The sequence below is a fragment of the Pecten maximus genome, chromosome 5 (genome assembly GCF_902652985.1).
Source record: "Pecten maximus chromosome 5, xPecMax1.1, whole genome shotgun sequence".
NCBI classification, from domain to species: Eukaryota; Metazoa; Mollusca; class Bivalvia; order Pectinida; family Pectinidae; genus Pecten; species Pecten maximus.
Window position 1 is genome coordinate 12,698,985 of NC_047019.1, and position 23,304 is coordinate 12,722,288.

General features: G+C 35.6%; 2 protein-coding genes across 2 annotated transcripts; both read left to right on the forward strand.

Moving 5' to 3' along the window:
• Nucleotides 1-214: 214 nt before the first annotated feature.
• Nucleotides 215-21,666, forward strand: LOC117326860. Its single transcript, XM_033883645.1, is given in 21 exon segments — nt 215-227; nt 2,314-2,504; nt 3,081-3,275; nt 3,522-3,633; nt 4,283-4,455; nt 5,111-5,228; nt 6,248-6,517; nt 12,308-12,498; nt 12,955-13,149; nt 13,338-13,449; nt 13,994-14,172; nt 14,286-14,367; nt 14,779-15,046; nt 17,070-17,203; nt 17,624-17,814; nt 19,067-19,186; nt 19,188-19,262; nt 20,010-20,121; nt 20,354-20,532; nt 20,986-21,067; nt 21,398-21,666. Coding segments are annotated over 21 exon segments (3,261 nt in total).
• On the forward strand, nt 7,985-15,130 carry LOC117327193 (betaine--homocysteine S-methyltransferase 1-like). Its single transcript, XM_033884047.1, has 7 exons — nt 7,985-8,085; nt 12,308-12,498; nt 12,955-13,149; nt 13,338-13,449; nt 13,994-14,172; nt 14,286-14,367; nt 14,779-15,130. Exons 1-7 carry the CDS (start codon nt 8,073-8,075, stop codon nt 15,048-15,050), a joined length of 1,044 nt encoding a protein of 347 aa, XP_033739938.1. The 5' UTR covers nt 7,985-8,072; the 3' UTR covers nt 15,051-15,130.
• Nucleotides 21,667-23,304: the final 1,638 nt, after the last annotated feature.

The window sequence follows — 23,304 nt, forward strand, 5'->3', positions numbered from 1 at the left end:
TCGATACGTAATGAATTGTCTTCGTCATAAACCTGCATCGTTACTTAAATACCCGCGAAAAAACATACAAAAATTGATGGCACAAAATGAGTGTACTACGAAGAAACCCTATATACCCCTTAAGACGTTCCATATATTTTTGCCCATGTGTTGCCACCGTTGGCTGTTCGCATACACCAGACAGGTAAAGAGGGATTCCGCGTTCTAGAACAAAATGTCATCAAAAGGTATGTACATGTTTTGACATTTTATTACTTTAATTTTATTCACGATATAATACGGCATAGTGTATTATTTTAGAGACATAAAAACCGTTCAAAGTACTCAATCAGGACTGCTTGATGTTAACAGAAGATAATAGTTTGCCGAACTTTCTGTCGACTTGTACATACTTGTGGGATATATCTATTTTATAAAATTATGGTTCAAATATATATGCATTAATCACGCTTTGATGGGAAGTGTAGATATATTCACCCTTTAAAGAGAAGGTTTACGTAATGTATATCTTATCAATTATCTCAAATAAGGTACTGTTACGACACAGGGATAATAGCCACCTTAAAAGCACATACATTTTATTTTGAAAACGCCTATTTTCACAGCTGAAAAGAAGTACAGTATATCGTTTTGCCTGCATTAAAATCTGACTCCAAAAACAAAACATTAAAAAGATAAATAAATGACTAAAGCAAAAATAAATAAATAAAAAGAATGCAAGACATGTAAATATCCTTTTACACATATGTTGCATTGTTGCATCATGCTATTCAGCAATGCTTATGGGATCAAATGTATGGCCATTCCACAGGGATATTGGGGAAATGCAAACTAAAGTTACTTAAAACTACCAAGACTAACTAAACAAATCAAAGAGGTTAAAAGAAAAGGTAATGCGACATTCGCGATTGTCGTGCGCAAGCGACGAAGAGTGTCAGCTTGTGTTAGCTATTGAAATGTCCTGTGTGTATGCAATGATAAGATAAATCAATCTGAACAAAAAAATCCTGTGACCTTCACTAGGTCAATGCGAGTTGTTGAAGGTCAAAAACCTGCGTTTCACGTGACGAAATGGTGTATATATGTAATACCGGTGTGAGTTTCTGTTTAACATGATAAGAAATACTCATAAAAATCTATCTCCTGAGAAAATTAGTTCAAAGCAAACGTCAGATCTACATGTACGTTTGAGTACAGCTTGTAATAGTTTTCCTCCTGTGAGTGTTGACACATATTAGATGTAGCCAGAAGATTTGTTGGTGGTGTCACCAGAAAAAACACAGAGCAAAGCAATGAGCTATATGGGGACGGAGGGTATGTGATATCATGATCAAAAGAAAAACCACAATAATATCATGTGGGTTTGTATTCCCAGGGTGAGGTAATGTTTTTATTATTTCATAATATCTGTTTGTCATAAATCATCACTACAAGAAAAATTATATAACTTTATTTATCACAAAAGCGCTAGACCATACCCCCAAAATAAATTCTTACTTGAAGGTAACGTTTCTTAACTACGATTCTCCCTGTAGCCACTAAAGATTGACAGAAAATTGCAGCGTTTTTCATCCTTGTTTTGAAAAAAAATTGTTTCCAAAAAGTCTAGATTTCGGGAAAATTAACAGGAAAAATTATAGTTATATTTTCCAACAAATCAACTGATGGCGAAAAGATCAATCACAGCAATTTTCATGAAAATCGGTTCATTAATTTCTGATTATGTCATATCTCATTAAGTTAATTTGTGAATAGCGGTTTCGTCTCAGAATACAATAATTCAATTAGGTAATATCCAGAAAATATAACAAAAATAATAATAATAAAACAGATTAACAAAAAAAAATTGAATTCTAAAAATATAATTATGGAGTTAAGGCACCCACTCATCCATAATTCGGACACCCGTTTTGAATATTATTGATTGGTTACCTCACTTTCACAAACTTAGCCCTTCACATCACTGATGAGTCCAATACAATGTGAAATTTGAAAAAAATAACACAACATATTCGAATATCAAATCGCTCTTTTATCACTCCGAGACATCTAGCGAAAAGGGAATGTTTGGGATGTATACTTATGGACTTACTTATGTACTTCATTATAAGCCATTCAAAACCGTAACCCCAACATTTTGGGCTTGACGCTGACACCGACATGGAAGCTTGTGGAAACATCAAGAGATTATGTACGGTTACTCGTTGCAATTAATTTAATGAGCGTGTGTTTGAATATATAATTATCTATTACATATAAAGAGAAATGTATCTCCATTGAATATATCTCTTGATCTCTTTTTTAATTAATAAGGATTGATTGAGCGTCTAGAAAATGGCGGACAAGTCCTCATTGCGGAAGGATATCTAATGGAATTGGAGAGAAGAGGTTATCTGCAGTCTGGGGGATTTATACCGGAAGTGGTTTTAGAACATCCGGAGGTAGTCCGAGAACTACATCGAGAGTTTGTACATGCTGGCACCGATGTGGTAGAAGCATTCACAGTAAATATATACCTTATTTACCAGTCGCTGTAGTGAATTAAAATCTTGCTTAAATTATTACCAGCAATCAGTGCATTATATACCAGCTGTTGTATGGAATATATTTGTAGCTTAAGTTATTATCCACGACCAAATCAGTATACATGTATATAGTGGAATTAATTTAGTTCTATATGAATAAGGATTTCTATCGATGAAGATATTTAATCATTGTTTGCTACCTTAGCATTTAGGTTTCATTTGTGAAGCAGCATTTTGACAAAACAATTATTTTTAAGTTTATAGAATAAGCTATGGTATTTCATATCGGACCGGCGTTTAATATTCCCCTTGCAGTTTTATTGTTTTACATATTGCATGTATGAGAATGAATTACTGAAAGTAAAGCGAGTACAGAAGTGAGAAGCGAGTGAGAAGGAGACTTCCTGTCTGAGGCTACATTTTGTTAGTGAGATAAATCAAGAGATCCCAAAATAGGCATTTCACAAGTAATACTGCGGGAATAAAGCAACTGAACCCTATCTTATAGATATGAGAAATTAATGTAAATCTTGCTGTATCTAAGTTGTATTTCAGTATTATGGTCATAGAGAGAAATTGCGAACAATCGGACGCGAGGGCGACCCAGAGAGACTCAATAGAACAGCTCTTAAGATCGCGCGGGAAGTGGCAGACGAGACCGGAATTTTAATGGCTGGCGGACTTTGCAACACCAACATATATGACAAAGATGATGTTACTACACATGACCAAGTCAAGGCTATGTTTAAGGTGAAGTAATCACGGATAACAAATAAGATGCATTGACTGAACATTAATCGGATTTAATTTAAACTTACAGCTTGTTTTCGAAAGAAAAATCATCTGTTCGATATGTTAAATAAAAAAAATTGTATGAATTTTGGAAATAAGACACAATTTATTCGATTTTATCGGATCTCCAGATTTAAAGTATAAAATATCAACTATATGTTTTTCACATGTTGAACGCAACATTTTTGTTTCGTACGACCACAGGAGCAGGTAGAGTGGGCAGTGGAGGAGGGGACGGACTACATCATAGCGGAGACAATAAGCTACTACGGGGAGGCTAAACTAGCACTAGAGGCAATACAGACATACGGAAAAGGTAGAAGACCTAATAGTCATTATTGTGAGAGTTCTTGTCGGATGAATGATGATATCTACTAGTTATAGAGTTTGTCGGGTTTTTTTTGTTTTTGTTTTTTTTGTTTTTTTTGTTTTTTGTTTTTTTTTCACAATCAGAGAAAGAAGCCAAACAAGCAAACTCTTTCTAACGTAAAAATCAACTGAAATAGCTAAAATGTGAACAATACATTTGCAGGGATACCGATTAAAACAAAAGTTGATAAATATTCGATTTGATTCCTATTGATATCATTGAATGCTGTTTTCAATGTTTCGTTTCATTGAAATTGATGAAAAAAAGTATTCAAAAAGTAAAAAGTAATTCAATTCCGCAAGCTTGCTGTTCTCATATCAATACCATTATGTGTATCATAATATTTCAATAGATCTTTAAAATTTATATTCGATACATATAATTCCTTCGGATTGTTTATGACATAAGGGAGAACATTTTGTAAGCTTTCAAGGACAGATAATTTGACATATCTATATCTATATCATTGGTGACGTCACAAATTTGTTGCGTCATGCAGCAAAAATTAGGCCCTAACCAACAAAGCTCTGCTAGCTGTTTGCATGTGTGAACATAACATTATGTATGTTAGAGCAGTTATTTATGATTACATAAAGTGTCCCAGCAGTGATAACTATAACATGCTATGTACCGGACAAGACGCTTGAGGGACTACCGATAGCCTATGCATGTCGTAAATTGGAGGAGGATGGAGCGGCCGTGGTGGGTCTAAATTGTGGGCGTGGTCCAAGGACAATGTTACCTACAATCAGAAAAATAAGGAAGTTTGTAAGGTAAGGGGCATACTAAGCTTTATACATCTCTGTATAGAGAAGTCAGACGGAGAAACACAACAACATGGCAAACATCTGCCACCGTGCATTTGCATTGATACTACAGTATTTGTCATAAATATAAGTTCATTCTGAATAGATACATTTCATATATATTTGTCACGCTTAAAGAAAATAAATAACATGAACAGTCAAAAAACAGAGTAATGTAATTCTAAGATTTAGATGTGAAATTGATATTGTGTCAAATTAAAAATATTTTTACTTTGTATGCTAGATGTTACATGGCAGACTGGCTGTGTGGATACAGAACAAGATATTTATGCTTTCTGGAGAGAAATATCCCTTGCCTAGAAAGTTCCTTCGTTGTTGTTCAGTGAAAAATTAAAGCAGTCCTGAATTGTAACTTTGTAAAGTTAATAATGCACTTGCACCCTCACCTTAGCAACAGCAAACATGTATGTAACTACATTGTTAATAAGTATATTCAAGATTAGTATAGTTACTAATGCTTCTTCCGGAAGGTTCATATTATGTAGGGCAGGTTTGTAAAGATTGTAACAAAAGTACAAAGAGAAACTTTTCCGAAGAAGAGGTGTGGATGATTGCTGAATTGAACAAGTTCTGTTGCATAATGATTAATCTTACAGGGACTAATAGCCGCCATTCCCGTGGCATTCAGGACAACGGATAGGTGTCCCACGTGGATCATTTTGAAAGATCCGGACACAGGTAAGTCATTCCTTAAACAGGAACGACTAGGCATGGGTAAATCCAGAATGGACACGGGGATAACCAAACCCGAAACTAGTGAGTCTAAACATAGGGTTAGTTCACAGCAGACTTGGGGATATCCAAACCCGAAACTGATGAGTCTAAACATAGGGTTAGTTCACAGCAGACTTGTGGATAGCCAGACCAGAAACTGGTGAGTCTAAACATAGGGTTAGTTCACAGCAGACTTGGGGATATCCAGACCTGAAACTAGTGAGTCTAGCCATAGGGGATATTTCCAGGTATCCCTAGACATAGGTACTTTCAGAGCAGTCTTAGAGAAATGCGAACCAGAAACGGGTGCGTCTGGACTCAGGTAAATCCAGAATAAAGTCGAGGAAATCTCGATCTGGGCTGAGTTTTACTAAGCATCTTAAGTAACGGAGTTTGGTAGGACAGAGATTTAACGTAACTTAAATTTACGATACGAATCGTAACTTAAGATGCTGAGTTAAACTCAGTCCAGGAACTGGTGAGTCTAGACATGTTGACGTAAGTTCAAAGCAGACTCAGGTAGGTCCAGACCAGATACTATTTCTCTTCGTGCCCTTCCTAGTCTCAGCTATATTTCGACCTCAGGTTTTATTGCCATCCTCCTTCTCCATCTGAGGTCGTCCGCTGAGTGTTGCTCGCCGTCCGTACAATTTCGAACCTAAGTTCTACCATTTGTAATCAGCTCTTTCTTGCCTGCACTATTCCCGAGATGGTCTTCACTAAGTGATGGTATTTTCTGGGTCGATCAGAAATCCAAAATAGTCAACATGACCAAGATAATTAGAGTATTACACTATTGTCCTCAGTGCAATTATACTGTTACTGAGTATATAGCACTGAGGTCTTTTAAGTCAGGTCCTTAAGTTTCTTGTTTATTTTGTTTATATATGCCAGCGTATAGTATATTTCTACTACTGAACGATAAGCATTATGTGCTTTATTCCATTAATTGCTTTGTTCCGCTGCAACTCTCTGACATGTCCAAGTAAATATGTTAACAAGTCCTGTATTTTTTGTAGGAAATGATGCATATCCGACGAATTTGTCATGTGTCACGTGTAGCCGAGATGACATCAGGCAATTTGCAGAGGAAGCGAAGGCGATTGGTGTTAATTACGTCGGACTTTGCTGCGGAAATGCTCCATTCTTCTTCCGGGAGTTAGCGGAAGTGTATGGCCGAAAACCTGCTGCATGCAGATATTCCCCTGATGTATCTGCAAATGCAATTGTAGGCACATCAACAAAGCATACACAAATAATAAAAGAGTTTACGAGTGTTGACAGCATTTAAAGGCGAACACTTAGCCAACTGTTTCATGTAATTTAAATGACTGCTTTCAAAGCTTCAGAAATGCAGGTCAAAATATTTATGTTGTAGCTATATTCCGGATTTAAAATTATTTTTATTTGATATAAGCTATGTGAATAAAATGTTTAATTATGTATCCTTCAAAAGCAATAAAATGCCTTGTGACTTGCAGTTATTGTGTTTTCATATCTTTGTTCTGTTAATACAGATTACCTACGATACTCCAACCGAACGTCATTCCTATTTTTAAATAACCCCCACCCCGCCCTCCCGGAAAAAAATCTTACAGTTTCTCAACTAAAAAAGTATTCTGCCTGTAAACACTAAACGTTTATAGAAAACTTTTTTTTAATTGCAAGTTCTCCAAAAACTCTAGGTATTGAGAAAATAAGCATGAAAGACATATATGATTTTTGTAACAAAGCAAAATGTGGCGCAAAATGTCACTTGTGTCAATTTTCATGACTATCGATTCACTGTTTTGTCGTATCCCCTTAACCTTGATTTAATCTTCAAGCAGATCGAGGCTTACCTTTACTTGCAGAAATGCATCGTCCCATTCTTCTTAAACACTTTAACATTCTTCATGTGCATTTATCTTTTTCCCACGTTATATTTTGGCATTCTCGTTTGACTTCTAGAATGGTTTACCAAACCATCATTCATCATAACCTAATAATGATTCCCTACTTCGCTACACGATAGTATTACATATTTCGCTTTTTTTCGTTTGATTTCCAGCTGTTATTCTCCAGTTTTGTCCTGTTGTGTTATTGCTGCAATACTTTACTTGGTATTCCATTCAAAATTAATGCTACTGTGACAACATCAAACAATCGACCACCCAACTAATGATAATTTAATTTCGTGAAGTCATTAACATCATGTAATACAGTGTTAAATTTTGGAACCCCCTTATCTTGCATGATTTATCGTAATGATGAGATATTGATGACGACATCAACATAAAATAATCATGAAAACAACATGATAGCTATAACTATAAGATTCTATAAAAGTAGTCCAGGGTTAATGTGGATGAAACATCTATGATTCTTTCTTTAAAGGTCATAGGTCAAACTGTTTAACTATCATTCTCTTATCTTTTCACGATATATCAAAACTCATAGGACTTATTGTGCAGCAAAATTGATGAAAGAAATGCATCGATAGCCGTAACATTTCAAAAACAATCTTGTCTGAAAATCCCTAACGATTTTCAAAAATAGCATCCGCACTATTTGTGTAAATTCGATTAGAAAACTGCAGTCGTACTACATCTAGGTTCGGTAAATGCTAGTGGATCATAGTTTGTGTGAAGTACAATTTAAAATAACCCGTGACCTAGAATAGAGTGAAACTACTAGACAATGACTTACTCCTCAAAGCGAAATTTTGTTGACCTCTGACTCAACTGTTATCTAGAAAGCACATGTGCTCTACACAACTAGCGTTATACGTATGTCTGCAGTGAAGCTGTGTATGTTTGTGTATATCAGTCGAGTAGTACTGGCGGGCCTATCTGTGCTGACACAATGCCATCAAAAGGTAAAGATTCATGATATCAACTATGAAACACTAGTCTGTGTATATCTTTCTTACCGAAATTGTTTTTCAATCATATGATTCAACGCTGCTAACCTTGAACTTATTATTCCCAACAATAGCCCGAGTTTCCTCTGGCCCTGAAATAGTGTCAGGGCTAGAAACGCGGGCTATCCCCACATATGTCGTTTAACTTTACATGAGATATTCACTTGTATAACATAGAGCTATTTACCACACGTGTTTTCTTTAAATGGTTATTCACCACACGTGTGTCGTCCTTTAACCCTGAACTTATTATTCACCACACATGTGACGTCACTTAACCTTGAACATATTATCCACACCTTGTGTCGTTTGACCTTGAGCTAATTGTTCACCACACGTGTGTCATTTAAACATAAACTTATAATCAACCACGTGTGTCGTTTGACTTTAAAATAACTGTTTATAACGCTTGTGTTGTCTTTAAACTTATACTAATTGTTCACCACAGGTGTCTCATTTAATCTTGAACTAATTATTCACCGCACGCGTGACGTTCACTATCACTGGCATGCTTAATCTAGATCATTTTCAAATTCCTCTAGAATTGTTCATGATTTGTAATAATTCACGTCCTTTAATGTCTGTTATAAGCATTCAGTCAGTGCACTGTCATACATAGTAATGTACAGTATACTTTTTGTTTCTAAAAGTTACATTTAATATTCCGTAAATTCTTGGTTGCGACAGGCGAAAATATGAAATAACTAAAATAATATAACTTAGTGATGACTTCACAGACTAATTTGGCTACAAAATGTTATGCATTAGCAATATATCACAGTTAATGGTGCCTGATTACGGGGCATATATATTAACCATCTCAGGATGCTATATAGAGTTTCCTGTATCATGATGGTTAGTACTGCTTTATACACAAATGTTTGATGTCGTATGATCAGACTGTTACCGGATTCTAGTATGCCCAGTGAATAACTCTTGTTTTTTATCGTTTACTGGAGTGTAAACTGCATTTTTACGGATACTTTTAATGACACCATGTTGAAATATCTGTGAAATACAGTTTACTCACCAATAAACGATAATGATAATAAAAATCAAGAATAATTCATTAGATTTACATTCTAATCTGAGTTTTTATCTAGTGTTATCAAAAAAAAAAAATGAAATCGGCATTCTTTTTTCGGTGTTATACGAAAAGGCGTAACACCCGGACACTTATTTGAATCGCTAAACAGCCGATTCCTTTTTGACGGGAAATGCTGTCAACTTCAGGAATGAACAAACTAAAGTTCCGCAGTAACATCGTTTTTATTTTTTCATCGATACAATGTATATTTCAGTTAAATAAACCATATTCCATTCATATTGTATTGGGGTATTGGGGTATTGTTGTAAAAACGAAAACAGTCGATGCGCATTCACACTAATTGCGCATGTGTGCACAGCTTCGGCTATGAGCAATGTATTCCTAAGCGTCAAATTTGATGTTTACACACTTGTAAACGATATCTCCGTTAGTTAGGTGATATAACGAATGCAATTTTGATGACAGATGACTAGAATGTTGCCCGATAAAACGGCACGATCATTTATCTGTCATCCAATTTATATATATATACCGCCGACTGTATACTACAGTGCCAAAAATATATGTCCCAAAGGAAAATGGCGGCGCGCTAGTTTCTCTGAGCGTAGAGACATCGGAACACTTTCCCAATATTGATCTGTTTATTCCGAGTATTTTTCTTATATCTTCAACTCTCTCTTGCATACCCTAATATTTCAATTTCTACTCAAGTTGGACTCGATGAAACTACCAAACTTAATCTGTTTCATTTGCTCATGAATTTGACCAGATTAACACTGATCAGTGCGTATGAATACATGGTTAAAATCCTTCCGCGGAACTATTTCACTTTTTCTACATTGTTGTTATAAACATGGATTAATTATTAAAATTATTCTTGTATTCTTGTATTTGATGAAAGACCAGATATGCTGGATACTTTTTTTTGACAAAATAATGCTGATTTTAATCCTAAAATTGCGGACTATTTTACTCGACCGACAAGACATGCACAATCCGGAACTCCTCGGACTTTTCCGCATTTAGACTTGCACAAGCTACAAGATATTAATATCTAGACCGACTTTTTTATTCGAAAAAAAAAAAACAATTGAAATATAAGGATTGAATCTAGATTTGGTCGATTTCATGGGGTCATGAATTGAGTTGCTCTTGAGACAAATTCAACATGAACTGCTTCGCAGTTCATTAAATTTGTCTCAAGAGCAACTCAATTCATGACCCCATGAAGTCGACCAAATCAAGATTCAATCCTTAATTACACTCTGTGCAATGACGTCACTATACCGGAAATGAAAGTGTCGTCTGTCACTAATGTAAACGTTTTGAAGAGGTCTGTAGAAATGGCACAAAAGACCGGGAGCTGTCACCCAGCACAACGAAACAAAACTTTTCTTTGACACAAGGTGACCAGAAAGTCGGAGAAATAAGTAAGATCCTCGGCATAAACAGATCAATAGTAGGGGAAATGATCCAGGAAAATAACAGCTATGGTGAACATGAAAATCGGCAAAGAAGTGAGGGGAAGAAAAGTTTGACAGATCGCAATCAAAGGAAACTGCAGGTTGGTGAATAATGATAGACGTTCCCTTTTGGACGATTTCACAAAACAATTTATATTAATTAACATGCTCCTCCAAAAGTATCCAGGAAAACAGGAGAAATTACGTGAATGGAAACGTATTGAAATCGGGGAGGTGAAAAGAAGATAGCGCCTTGCCGGGTGTTTGGCTCGTCGCATCAACGATGTGAACGACTACTGGAAAAGCTTTACTTTTTTTAATGAAATTGTAGTGGTTTGGATACCCGAAGGCGAAATTAAGATGTGGAGAAAAATCCCGAAAGATAGAAACCAGAATGTCTCGGTTATATGAGTGGAACTGGTCAACAGATGATCTTAAAAGGAATATAATACCTATGAAAGGGTGGGAACACATGTCGATGGAAACATGAGAAGTACATTAAGGTCCTTGAAAATAATTTAAGGAATGTGATTGTGAAATATGTCAGTGACAAACCTTACCCGTTCCAGGAAGATAATGCTCCCTGTCACAAGTCGCGATTGTGTGTGACCCGGAAGACTGATAACGGTCTACCTGTGTTACAATGGCCAGCTCAGAGTCTTGACTTAAGTCAAATCGAAAATAATTGGTTTCTCATGAAGAACGCTTTAATACTGAGGCAAGTGATCATCCGAAAGGGCAGTATATCAAAGCACTAGGGACCTCCGATATTTCCGACAGAAATGATTTAGTTCTTTGTGTTATAGACAACTTATCTCTTTAATTGTTTTACAAAAGTGTGATTTGTCAAACTTTTTTTTTTTTGTAGTTTTTTTATATTTTTTTTTTAATTTGGAATAAAAACTGTTATTGCGCAGTGATAAATTTGATGAGGCGGAATTTAAAATAATTTCAGAAGAAAATCTCCTCTGAAATTGTAAACGAAAGTCACCCGGTCAGTAGGTGACAAATTCAGATTCCATGTCTAATCGCTCAGATCAGTGTCGCTTGGAGGTCAACTGTGAACTACCGCGGAGTGAACTGGTTTTATCAACACTCTCATTCACACTTTCACGCTTTCTTAAATATTCAAAACCTAATTTACATATACCGCACCAACAACACTAAATACGGATAAATAAAAACGACCAACAGACCTTGCGGTGCACAATACGGATAGGACACAACACTAAACTATAAATAATAAAAAGGTAGTTTTCACATCACGATAAACAAATAACAAGATACTTATAAACAATATATATATTCAAATTATATTGTAAATAGCTTAATACATTTACCAAATTAGGAAAGCTTATTTTATTGATACCGAATGTGCCTGGCGGCTATATTAGGCTATCTCTAGTTTCCCAGCTACAATCAAGTGTGGAAACATATCCGCAAATTAAACTTTTTAGAACCCCGGTCTTTGGCTCGTGTTAACAACACCATCCGTATCGAAGTGGATCTACATCTATCTATATTCTTACACTGACCGAATCACTACGAATTGTAGTATACGTCTCATATATATACAATTGGGTTTACAATCAAATGCAACACAGAGAGTAGATATATTGCATATGAAGGGGTTTTAAACAAAATCTTTCGTTCGTTTCACTAACAGGTTTACTAGAACGCCTTAACAACAGTGAACATGTTCTTGTCGCGGAAGGATACATGCTGGAAACCGAACGAAGAGGTTACCTAAAGTTCGGCTCATTTGCACCCGAAGTGGTTTTAGATAATCCAGACATGGTTCGAAGCATGCATCGGGAGTTTGTTCACGCCGGTTCTGATGTAGTGGAAGCTTTCACGGTAATATAAGCTTAACTAATAGTCCCTCGTTGTTGACAGAAAGCTTTTTTTTTTACAAACATAGTTTAATCACACACAAATACTTCCCAATGTTTTCATACAGTAATTAAACGACAATACTACACAGATTACGCTCATTTTCGTTCTCTCTAATCCTGTTGTATTTCATCGAAGCAACTATCTAAATGGTCTACATGAAAACTGCACAAGTTGCTACGTTGATAACTAAATTCAAAGCTTGTCAATACGTGCATCAAATCCATAAGATGGCGGTGACTCAGCCTTCTGTTTTGTTACCACATATCGCAGCGATGCAGAAAGCGAAATTAAACGTAAATCTGGAGTATCCAGGATGAAAATAATCATATACATATACTTATACAAAAACAAATATTTTCCTCGTGTGTTTGACGCACGTGTGACGTTGTTTGGTCACATAATTTTTGTGTTGTTTAGTATTACGGACACAGGGAGAGACTAAAGCTGATTGGACGAGAGGACAACCTCGAGAAACTCAATAGAACGGCTCTCAAGATAGCACGAGAGGTGGCAGACGAGACCGGAACACTTATGGCTGGTGGACTTTGCAGTACTACTATTTACGAGGAAAATAAACCGGATATAGATGAACAAATAAGGGCCATGTTTAAGGTACAATAATACAATAGTCTATATGATTTTTATATTAAAATGAATAGTTTGTTTTTCGGAGGAGAAAATCTCTTCTTGAATACAAGGCTTCTTTGCGATAAAAAATTAGATAAAGTAAACAAAGAGTAACTGATGCAATGATTGTATTAGGTGAGCTTCTGGATACACATAATATTGTCTTCTGTCAGGAGCAGGTGGAGTGGGCGGTAGAGGAGGGGGCGGACTTCATCATAGCGGAGACAATAAACGACTATGGAGAAGCTAAACTAGCACTAGAGGCAATACAACAGTATGGAAAAGGTAGGCACCACATTGTGATACCACAGCGTCTACAGCAGGGCAAATTCAAACACACAATATCGAAACACGTGAAATGTACTCCAGAGTTAGTATCAAATACACACACAAAACGTGTTAAAGGTTAGCGTCCAAATGCGTAACAAAAATAACAACAAAAAACCAACAACAAAACACACATAAATACTAAAACAAAACATTGTCATTTACAAATATGTACATTTCATTGAGAGTTTTAATTAAAAAGCTTTATTTCAAAGTTTTGTCGGCAAGGTTTGCTTAATTCGTTAATAGTTTGCATGTTCTTGTTTTCAACGTTTCATTACTAAAGATCATTTAGAACTTACGTTTGATAAGAAATCTTCATTTCCGTTAAGATAAGGCCTAAGACGAGGAAGTTTTTATTAAATTATGGCATGCATTCCTATGGAAAATGGCAAGAAAAAAAAACATAACTTAAATAAAGTTTATGAAACCAGAACCTGGTTAGAATATTAATGTTATATGTACATGTAATTGAACTGTGGTTCCATATGTCGGTCTTCAGGTCTGCCAGCAGTAATAACTATTGTGTGTTATAATCCCGACATAACGCTGGATGACGTTCCAATAGCAGAGGCATGCCGTAAACTGGAGGAGGCCGGGGCAGCTGTGGTAGGCCTCAACTGTGGGCGTGGCCCCAGGACCATGTTACCACTTATCAGGGAAATTCGGAAGGTTTGCAAGGTAAGGTGTTACCTACATGTTACCCACACATTGAAGTAAGAAGTAGAACCAGCCTTAACTAGAAACAAATACTCCACGGTCGACTATGATCAAAATTGTTTTGTTGTTCACAGGGCCCCATAGCCGCACTGCCTGTGACTTTTAGGACTACAGAGGAAGATCGCACGTGGACATCGCTAAAAGATCCGGAAACAGGTAAAGCTTTCAGTCTTAAACAGAAAGGGATATGAGCATATGTTTATTCGTATATCAAGTTCTTTTAGATTTAGGCATTTTGATTCGATGCTGAAAATATGTTAATTAGTTAATTTTACCAGTACATGTATTGTTCCTGGTTTTATCGGGACATGGTCAGCTTTTCTTGTTCTATTACGATGTAGATATGTTGACTAGTCCTATAGCGACATGGTTAGTTTGCTGTCTTATAGTTCTATCGGTATATGGATATGTTTCTTGATTTTAACTAGACATGGGTATTAACGAAGCTACCAAGTGTCCATTACAAATGTGATCTTGATAGCTTGCTTTGCAATATTCTAAAATCTCCAGTTAAGTTGCATAAATGAAATACAGTAATATTGTGATATGTAAGTGTATCTTTTGTAGGTAAACACGCATGGCCTTCGAATTTGTCGTGCGTGGCGTGTAATCGGGACGACATCAGACAATTTGCAGAGGAAGCGAAAGCGATTGGTGTAAATTACGTCGGGCTTTGCTGCGGGAATGCTCCATTCTTCTTCCGTGAGTTAGCGGAAGTGTATGGGCGAAAACCGGGAGCCTGCAAATATTCATCAGATCTTTCATTAAGTGTTCTTGCTGGGGATAGTAAAGACAGTTATTCAAAGATAAGGGTGTATGCTGGAACTGGAATTAAGTGAGAATATATGTTATTATAAAAGCCAAGAGTTTGCCCATTTATAAATAAACTGATTTTCAAACAAAACTATGTGTCCATTTCTGTCACAATTACTCAAACGCAAGCGAATATCAACATGCATATAAAACTGTACCTACAAATTGATAAAAGAGAATAAAATATGAACATAAGTTAGATATACATGGATTACATTTAAAAAAATATGATAATTAAGACCAGGTGTTTTGGAAGAGTGAACGCGCCCTGCTTCCTCGACGATATATGTAATGTACTGATTCAGCTACTTAGTCGACGATATCCGAGTCCATGTTAATGTAGATCAGCAATCGTGCATGCGAAGGCTACACATACACGTTGACGTTATCTGACGTAAAACGACGTTACGACATATAAATGTACGTGTATTAAGGTATGTTTTAAGCGTCTATTTTTAATAATTGATTTCCCCATGTTTTGTATCTGAAGCAAGAAACACTTTTTTATAGACCCAGAAAATAGTATCTACAGAAAATTTCATTCCAAAAATCGGTCATTCAAATTGTCTACATGTTTTGCACCTATTTGTAATCGGCACGCTACAAGCATGGAAGACATTAAACTTCGTAGCACTTTTACATTGTGGCCGCTTGATTGTATGACAGTTAATGACCAAGAGACAAATAAAAACATCAAGTGCTCGTAACAATATCTCTATCACACGATACATTTTTCTTGTCGGAAACATCAGAAATCTTATTTGTCTCGGACTTAAACAAAAGACACACGAGATATCTTTCAATGCAAATACAGATGAAAATAAGATACAGAAGATCCAAAGTCATTAAACTGTATCAGACAGCTGTGTGGCTATCCTAGGACTCGTCAGTGATGCTTAGATCCTAAGTATATGGAGGTATCTATTGGTTTGGTAGGAACTCAAAGCGGATCAAAGGAACTGTACAAATTTTGATTCTTTAAAATTTTTTTTTTTTTTTTTTCAATATTTGATTTCAGAAGCACGTCGGTACTTGTGTAAAAAGGGACAAAACAGTTGTATGGTGTTGTTTTATATTCATTATCCGTCATATTATTATATTTACATTCCTAATGTGGTTTGCTGATATGAACATACCAAGTGAAAACAACAAACATATGACCATGAATACACTATGAAAACCGTATGAAAACATTGTCCCTCGTGCTGATTTTCCACACATAACATCAGAAAAATATCAATACGCTTGAAAAATAGTCCTCGTTTCATTTCCGTAAATTATGTTTTCTTTGTAATCTATCTACATAAATTAAATCTAATTTAACACAAATTATTGTATTCGATGTTATTTCATGTCTCTTTGTTTTAAATAACAAGCAAAAAATAAATAAATAAACTACTGAAACTGAGCGGAAGGACACGGTAAACGATGGTGCATAGGCGGGATCTCCCGGCTGTTCTAATAATTTGGCGTTTCGTCGTATACATGACAAATTTTTCTTTTTAGTAAAATTTTAGTAAAATCGTTTTCTCGATAAAATTTAAAAAAAAAGAAAAGGTTATGTAAATATATGAATTGAATAGATTTTTTTAATTTTCATTGCGGCTATGAATACCAGTAGCTAGCTACATATCCTCCACGGGATATGTAGCTACAAATGTAGCTACTGGTATTCATAGCCGCAATGAAAATTAAAAAAAATCTATTCAATCCATATATGAATTCGTGCATGTGTCGTTTGTACAATCTTTACTGTGGACACATTCAGATTATAGTCTCCGAAATGCCATACACACATTGATTACAGGTAGACTGCGTTAATATATATTAAGTATATGCGTCCTAGCATTTGCATCTTATATAATGGTTCCTAGTTTTATATGTTAATGCTATTTGTACATATGCCACTCAATCTCATGTACAATTGTAACATTGTATACTGTTATTTAACAGCTGGGAAGTGAGCTGGAAGCATAAAACCATTTAACGTTATATTCAAACACACGTATACAAGCATATCTAGATATGGGCCTATGATTACGAAGCCCGTGTGTGTGTGACCAGTCGACCCGAGGGTTCGTGGGCACAGATACGGCATACAGCTATTGTAGTACTGACCGACATTTCAGAAATTGGCCGGTTGGTTGTCGTCAGAATATCCTGAAAATGACATCGAAAGGTAGATTATACATTTATATTGATTTGATGACAGTTAACGAAGCAAAAAAAGATAAATTACTAATATGTATATTTATATTTTTATATTTATGTTCAGAATTAATGTATTGAATGTAGTGACACTTAAATACTCTATAGTCATTGCTATAAATTTCAATGATATTTATTCTAAATACAATATTAAAGTAAGGCTTTTCATTCTTTTCAAGTGAAATCTCAATGGTTTTATAGTAAATGTGTATAAGTTATGAGTTAAGTTTTTGTTTTGTCTTTAACTTGAGAATGTTTTCTATTTTGCAACTTTCTGAAATGACATCGAATTCAAATTATGATGGGAAAGAGCTGATGACAGTTGATAAGGAAAACCGTCCATATAAAAATAAATGTATGTATCTTACCCATAAGATGTTATATCATATAGGTTTATTACAACGACTAAACGATGGTGAAGCTATTATTATCGCGGAGGGATACATGTGGGAGCTTGAGAGAAAAGGTTACGTCAAGTTCGGGGAGTTCACACCGGAAGTAGTTCTTAACAATCCAGAAGTAGTTCGAATAATGCACGAAGAATATGCACATGCCGGAAGTGACGTTGTTGAAGCGTTTACGGTAACTATAAAATACGTATAACATTTTTAAAAATATAGAGCACACCGATAGCTTATCTTATCATTAAACGTGGAACGTATGCCCCTTTTGTTAAAAGAATCAAACGTAAACACAACTTAAGGCTTTCTCACTTTTTGATTTAATGTTGTGTTAGTAAATTATGCAAACAAATTTTTTTTCTGATATAATGTGCTATAAAAACTTTAAAAAATATTAATTATTTGGAACATCAGATCAATAATGTTTAATCATTTGTATTCTATCAGCTTTGTGTCCGAACAACTCTTTATGAATGGTTAAAGGTTGTTCTGCTAAATTAACATCACTTATAGCAATATACATGATATACAAGCATGAGTATAACATACAAACATGCACATGACATACAAATGTGCGCGTGACATACAAATATGAGTATGACTTACAAACATGTGTATAACATACAAACATGTGTTTAACATACAAAAATGCGTATGACATACAAACGTGTATAACATACAAATATAGTCAGATTAAGCTATATGACAAAAGTATATAAATGGAAACAAAGCTTTGTTGTAAAATAAAGGTACCGAACTTAAAACGTGCATCATAAGAGACCAATATGCCTATAACTCTTAAATCTATAACATATTAATTTTGCAGTAGGCGAGGTGTGTCATTTTAAGCGAATATTGCTCTGACCCATACAGTCTAGCAATCGCTTTACACATCGGGATTTGTCCAAATTGTCCATTAACTAACTAAAACTCATGTCATACAGTCCGGAAATGAATCATATGATATCGTTAAGATGTCTGTAAGTTAGTATCATTTCTTTCACTTCGTTTAAGTGGTCTTTCATCAATACTAATTTGTATCAATTTGATGTATTTGATATTGTTTCAAAAGAGCGTGCTTTATAATATTAATGATTTCTCTGTAATTTGAATAAATAACTGGATTTGTTTTCGTCACAGTTACGTATATTATGGACTTTAAATGGCATGGAATCCTGAACTTTGACATCCCAGACAAACATTTTCAGTTCCTATTGGGACACGGGTTAAATGCGATCTATCATGTGCTTTCCAAGTACCATGGTAGTTGCAAGCAGCGACACCTTCGCGTGACTTGAAAATGCCGGACAACGCATGCGCAACTCTCTCGCAAATTACACGCTACAGCTAGGCCTGTAACAATTTTCTTTGATTGAATTTGTCAATATTTCACTGACGAAGCAAAACTTACATTGACACTACTTGTTCAACAGTATTTAGGGAACAGGAAACGACTAAGGGCCATTGGTATAGAGGAAGGACTGGAAGAACTTAACAGACGTGCCCTTAAAATGGCTCGTGAAGTTGCTGATGCCACCGGGTCCCTTATGGCAGGGAGATATCTCACATACATGGCACTACCAGCCAGATAATCCCGAGGCAATGGAGGAACTACGAGCCATGTTCAAGGTTCTCTAGCTGTTGCCCTTTGTAGATTTGAATATTTCATCAACCACTTTTAAATAACTAGTCATTTGTATTTCGTTAACAATTGATAATATCATTAGCCAGATATTTACCATTGATTTGTTTCCTGGTATTAAGATTGAAAGACAAAATCAAGAACGACTCCTAAAGTGTGTTTCTGAGCGATTTAATGGCCACGAATTCCCATTGCGACCTTAAACTTGCTTTCGGATTCCAACACGAACGCATGCTAGATGTCTGTCTTTTAATCTTATCGCCAGGGAAAATTCAGCCAAAATCATGTCTTTTGTGTTCGACGTTCAAACAAAAAACGATATCTACGCTTTTGTATAGATTACAACAATATTTAAGTAAGTTTAATTTTAAACCTAACAATTTACAATGGAGTGGGATATAGGTCTGCATTCTTTTCGTCTTTTCATCGGCGTTTTTAAAAGTAGGCTTTAGTGGAGTTAACCAGGGTGCTCCAATTTTACCCAATTCTTACAAAAAATATAACTCCGACTGGGAATTTCGTACGTCATCTTACAAATAGTAATATAAGTTGTTCTATGTTCTGCGCTGAAAACAGTTTTAAAATAAAAAATATTTAACAATCCTAATATTACCTGATCTAACGAGAGGATCAGATGTTGATTCAAATTTTTGGCTTTTATATATAAATCAAATTCACATAAAAATATATAAGCCATTTGAATAAAGCTTAAACTTATAGACCGGTTTTCTCAGGAACAAATCGAATGGGCGGTTGAAGAAAAAGCTGACTACATCATCGGAGAGACATTCCAAGACTTTGGGGAAGCATTGTTCGCCTTGGAAATGATCAAGAAATATGGAAACGGTAAATATAACCGCAGACATAGAAAAGGGCAATGCCATACCCAACACGCAATGATAAACCAAGAAATTTTAACTCAAGAATATATTGAGAAAGACAAACTGCTTAAGCATCATATTAACTATAGTTATAATTTCATGATGAAATAATGAAATCCAATGTCCTGTGTTAGCAATGTATGTTACGAAAACATCATGACATGTACAATCATGATGCGATGGCCGTACATCCACAGGACTTCCGGCTGTCATAACGTTGACGGCATACCAACCAGATGTAATGTTGGACGGCGTACCAATTCCAGAGGCTTGTAAACGACTCGAGGATGCTGGGGCTGCCGTCGTGGGCCTGAACTGTGCACGGGGACCGAGAACCATGTTACCCTTACTTAAAGAGATCAGAAAAGTCTGTAAGGTAAAAACTATATTTAGTGCAGAATAAATCATGGTTCTGGAAAAAAGAAAGAATATTGTGTTAAACGAAACATTGGTTCTAACTCAAATTTTGAAATAATGGTAAACTATGAACAAAAGAAAAATGCAAACGAAGAGTCATAACAAAGTTCTAGAATAAGACCACGCGTTCGAAAAGGGTGAGAACTTTAATCCACGTCACTCGTCAGGTAATTCTAGTTCACATGAAATATCAAGGTCTAGAAATGTGAACTAGGCAGTGACATCAAAGGCACAAGGCATATAGTAGTACCAATTCATACGAACATTGTATGACTACACATTTGGAGAGAAACGGTGTATATTAAAGTATCGCATATCCCTCAGGATATACTATCCTAAATTTCTATTCAATGATTTTAGTTAATATTACTCTATACTTCTATAAGTAAACAAATTAACAAATACATCTTAGGGTCCCCTGGCGGCAATCCCGGTTCCATTTCGCTGTAGAGGCAAATACAAAACATTTCAGTCACTATTGGACCCTGATACAGGTAAGTTCTTTATGAAAATGTCAAAATTGTTTGAATTCGTGTATAAACTGTTGATGCAAGTTTTATCATTGTTTAAAACAATTAATACAAGAATGAAAAAAATCCTTATCAACATGAGCACCATGCCTGATGAGTCCAAGAAGAACGAACCAGCTGTATGTTGCAGTTTAATTCGTTTTTGACTGTTCGTTCTATCGTATTCTATGTCTTGTTTTTTGTATTGAAAGCTATACTTGTATCTTGTATATTATTTGGGCATGTCAATAATTGTCCAGTTAACAACTATAGCAAATCAATTAAGATACTCAATAAATTTATATTACACACAAGGTGACCGTCTATACCCCGACAACCTGTCAGCTCAGCTTTGTACTCGATGGGAGGTACGTGAATTTGCAGAAGAGGCCAAGGCTTTGGGTGTGCAGTACATAGGGCTATGCTGCGGGAACTCTCCGGCATTCTTCCGCGAGGTGACAGATGTGTATGGTAGAAAAACAGGCGCCAGTAAATATAGTCCTGACTTCACCAACAGTTTATCTAGATCCACAGACCCAAAGAATAAGAAGATACAATCTTTTATGTTCGATGCAGTAGAGTAAGCCTTGCAATACTACAGTACTCGGCGAGACATTTCAATTTTAGAAGAAAATGTGATTTCGTGATAATGGACATTAAATACAAATATTGATAATAATTATCCATGTACTGAAAAAGGTTCGACTTGGTGTAACGTTCTTCCAATGAATACATTTGTATGGTTTATATATTTATATAAATGATACGATTAGCATAAATGTGGCTATCGCTGTGGTGAAAAATTGTTGTCATTGCATTGGTATAACTCGGTGATTATCAGTTGATTTATAATTAAAGATTGGTTTGTATCAATTGAATATGATTCCTATCTATACTTTTATTGATATACATGTAAAAGTGAACTTACCATGTGACTATTTAAGCGCACCATGATTGTTTGTCTGTGACACATGTGGCAGTTATACCAGTAGGTCTGCCGCATCTAGGCAGTTTATCGCTTATATTTACGTTCTATTAATGAATCGCAAAAATAAAAAAATATGAAAAAAATCTTCCAACATTCAAATTTCCCGCTTTCTACCAGGGCAACTTCAGTTATACTCTCATAGATGAAGCTGCTTTTGGTAGGGATTTACTAGTAATATATAAGGGCATTGCCACACCAAATGTAAATATGTCTTTATATGAAGATTGATAGTCTGACACATAAATAGCCGGCTTAGAAATGCATTTGGAGCGGGAATCAACCAATGAAAATTGGGTGTGATTCTAACTGAGGTTAACAGGTTTCAAACTCTGGAAGCTGCAGACTGACAGAAGAAGTCTTTGTTGGAAAACTGTGAAAATCTTTTACGCTGTACCAAAGTGGTGGTCGCAGAATCAGTAACCATGAGTGTTGAGGCAGTAGTGGTTTGTTACCCATTGCACATGGTGGCAATTACGCTATGTGAAGCTAGCAAGCTTTGTTGGATAAAGCCGGTGAGCAAGGTAGTCACACAGGGGCTCGGTTTCGGGATTCTGAGTAACATATGACATCAGTTAACAACCACAACTCTATATATTAAGTATTTATATACATTCTGAAACCTTATAAAAAAATCAGGGTTATCGATGTATAAAAAAAGAGAAACCCCATTTCTTTTAAACGGTTTCAGAATGTTACTTAGAATCCCGAAACCGAGCCCCAGTGGGTAGTCGCTGCCTTTACCAGGGCCGCCAGCACTTGAAGCAGGCTTGTTTGAATGGTCAGTGCACTGTGGTACGATGGCCGACAAGAGCCTGGCAAAATGAAATGAAAAAACTGTAACACTTTTTTCAATGGTACAGTTTTTTCATATCTTTTTGTACCATAGAAAAGTGTACCATGGTACAAAAAGATGTGAAAATTCAAATCATTTTGTACTATATGTGTTACAGAAAGATTATAAACTACTTAGGAAAAAACACAGCTTACATTCACATGTTTATGTACCAATAGCCGGTATCAGCCGGCAAAATGATGTGAAAGGTTTTGTACCGCGTTACACTTTTTTCATTTCTTTTTGTACCATTTTTGGTACAAAAAGATATGAAAAAAGTGTACCAAGAAAAAAACGTTACAGTTTTTTCATATCTTTTTGTACCATCCGTGGTACGGATGGTACAAAAAGATGTGAAAAAACTGTACCATCAGAACATCGGAATGTCGTTATCCAACACCA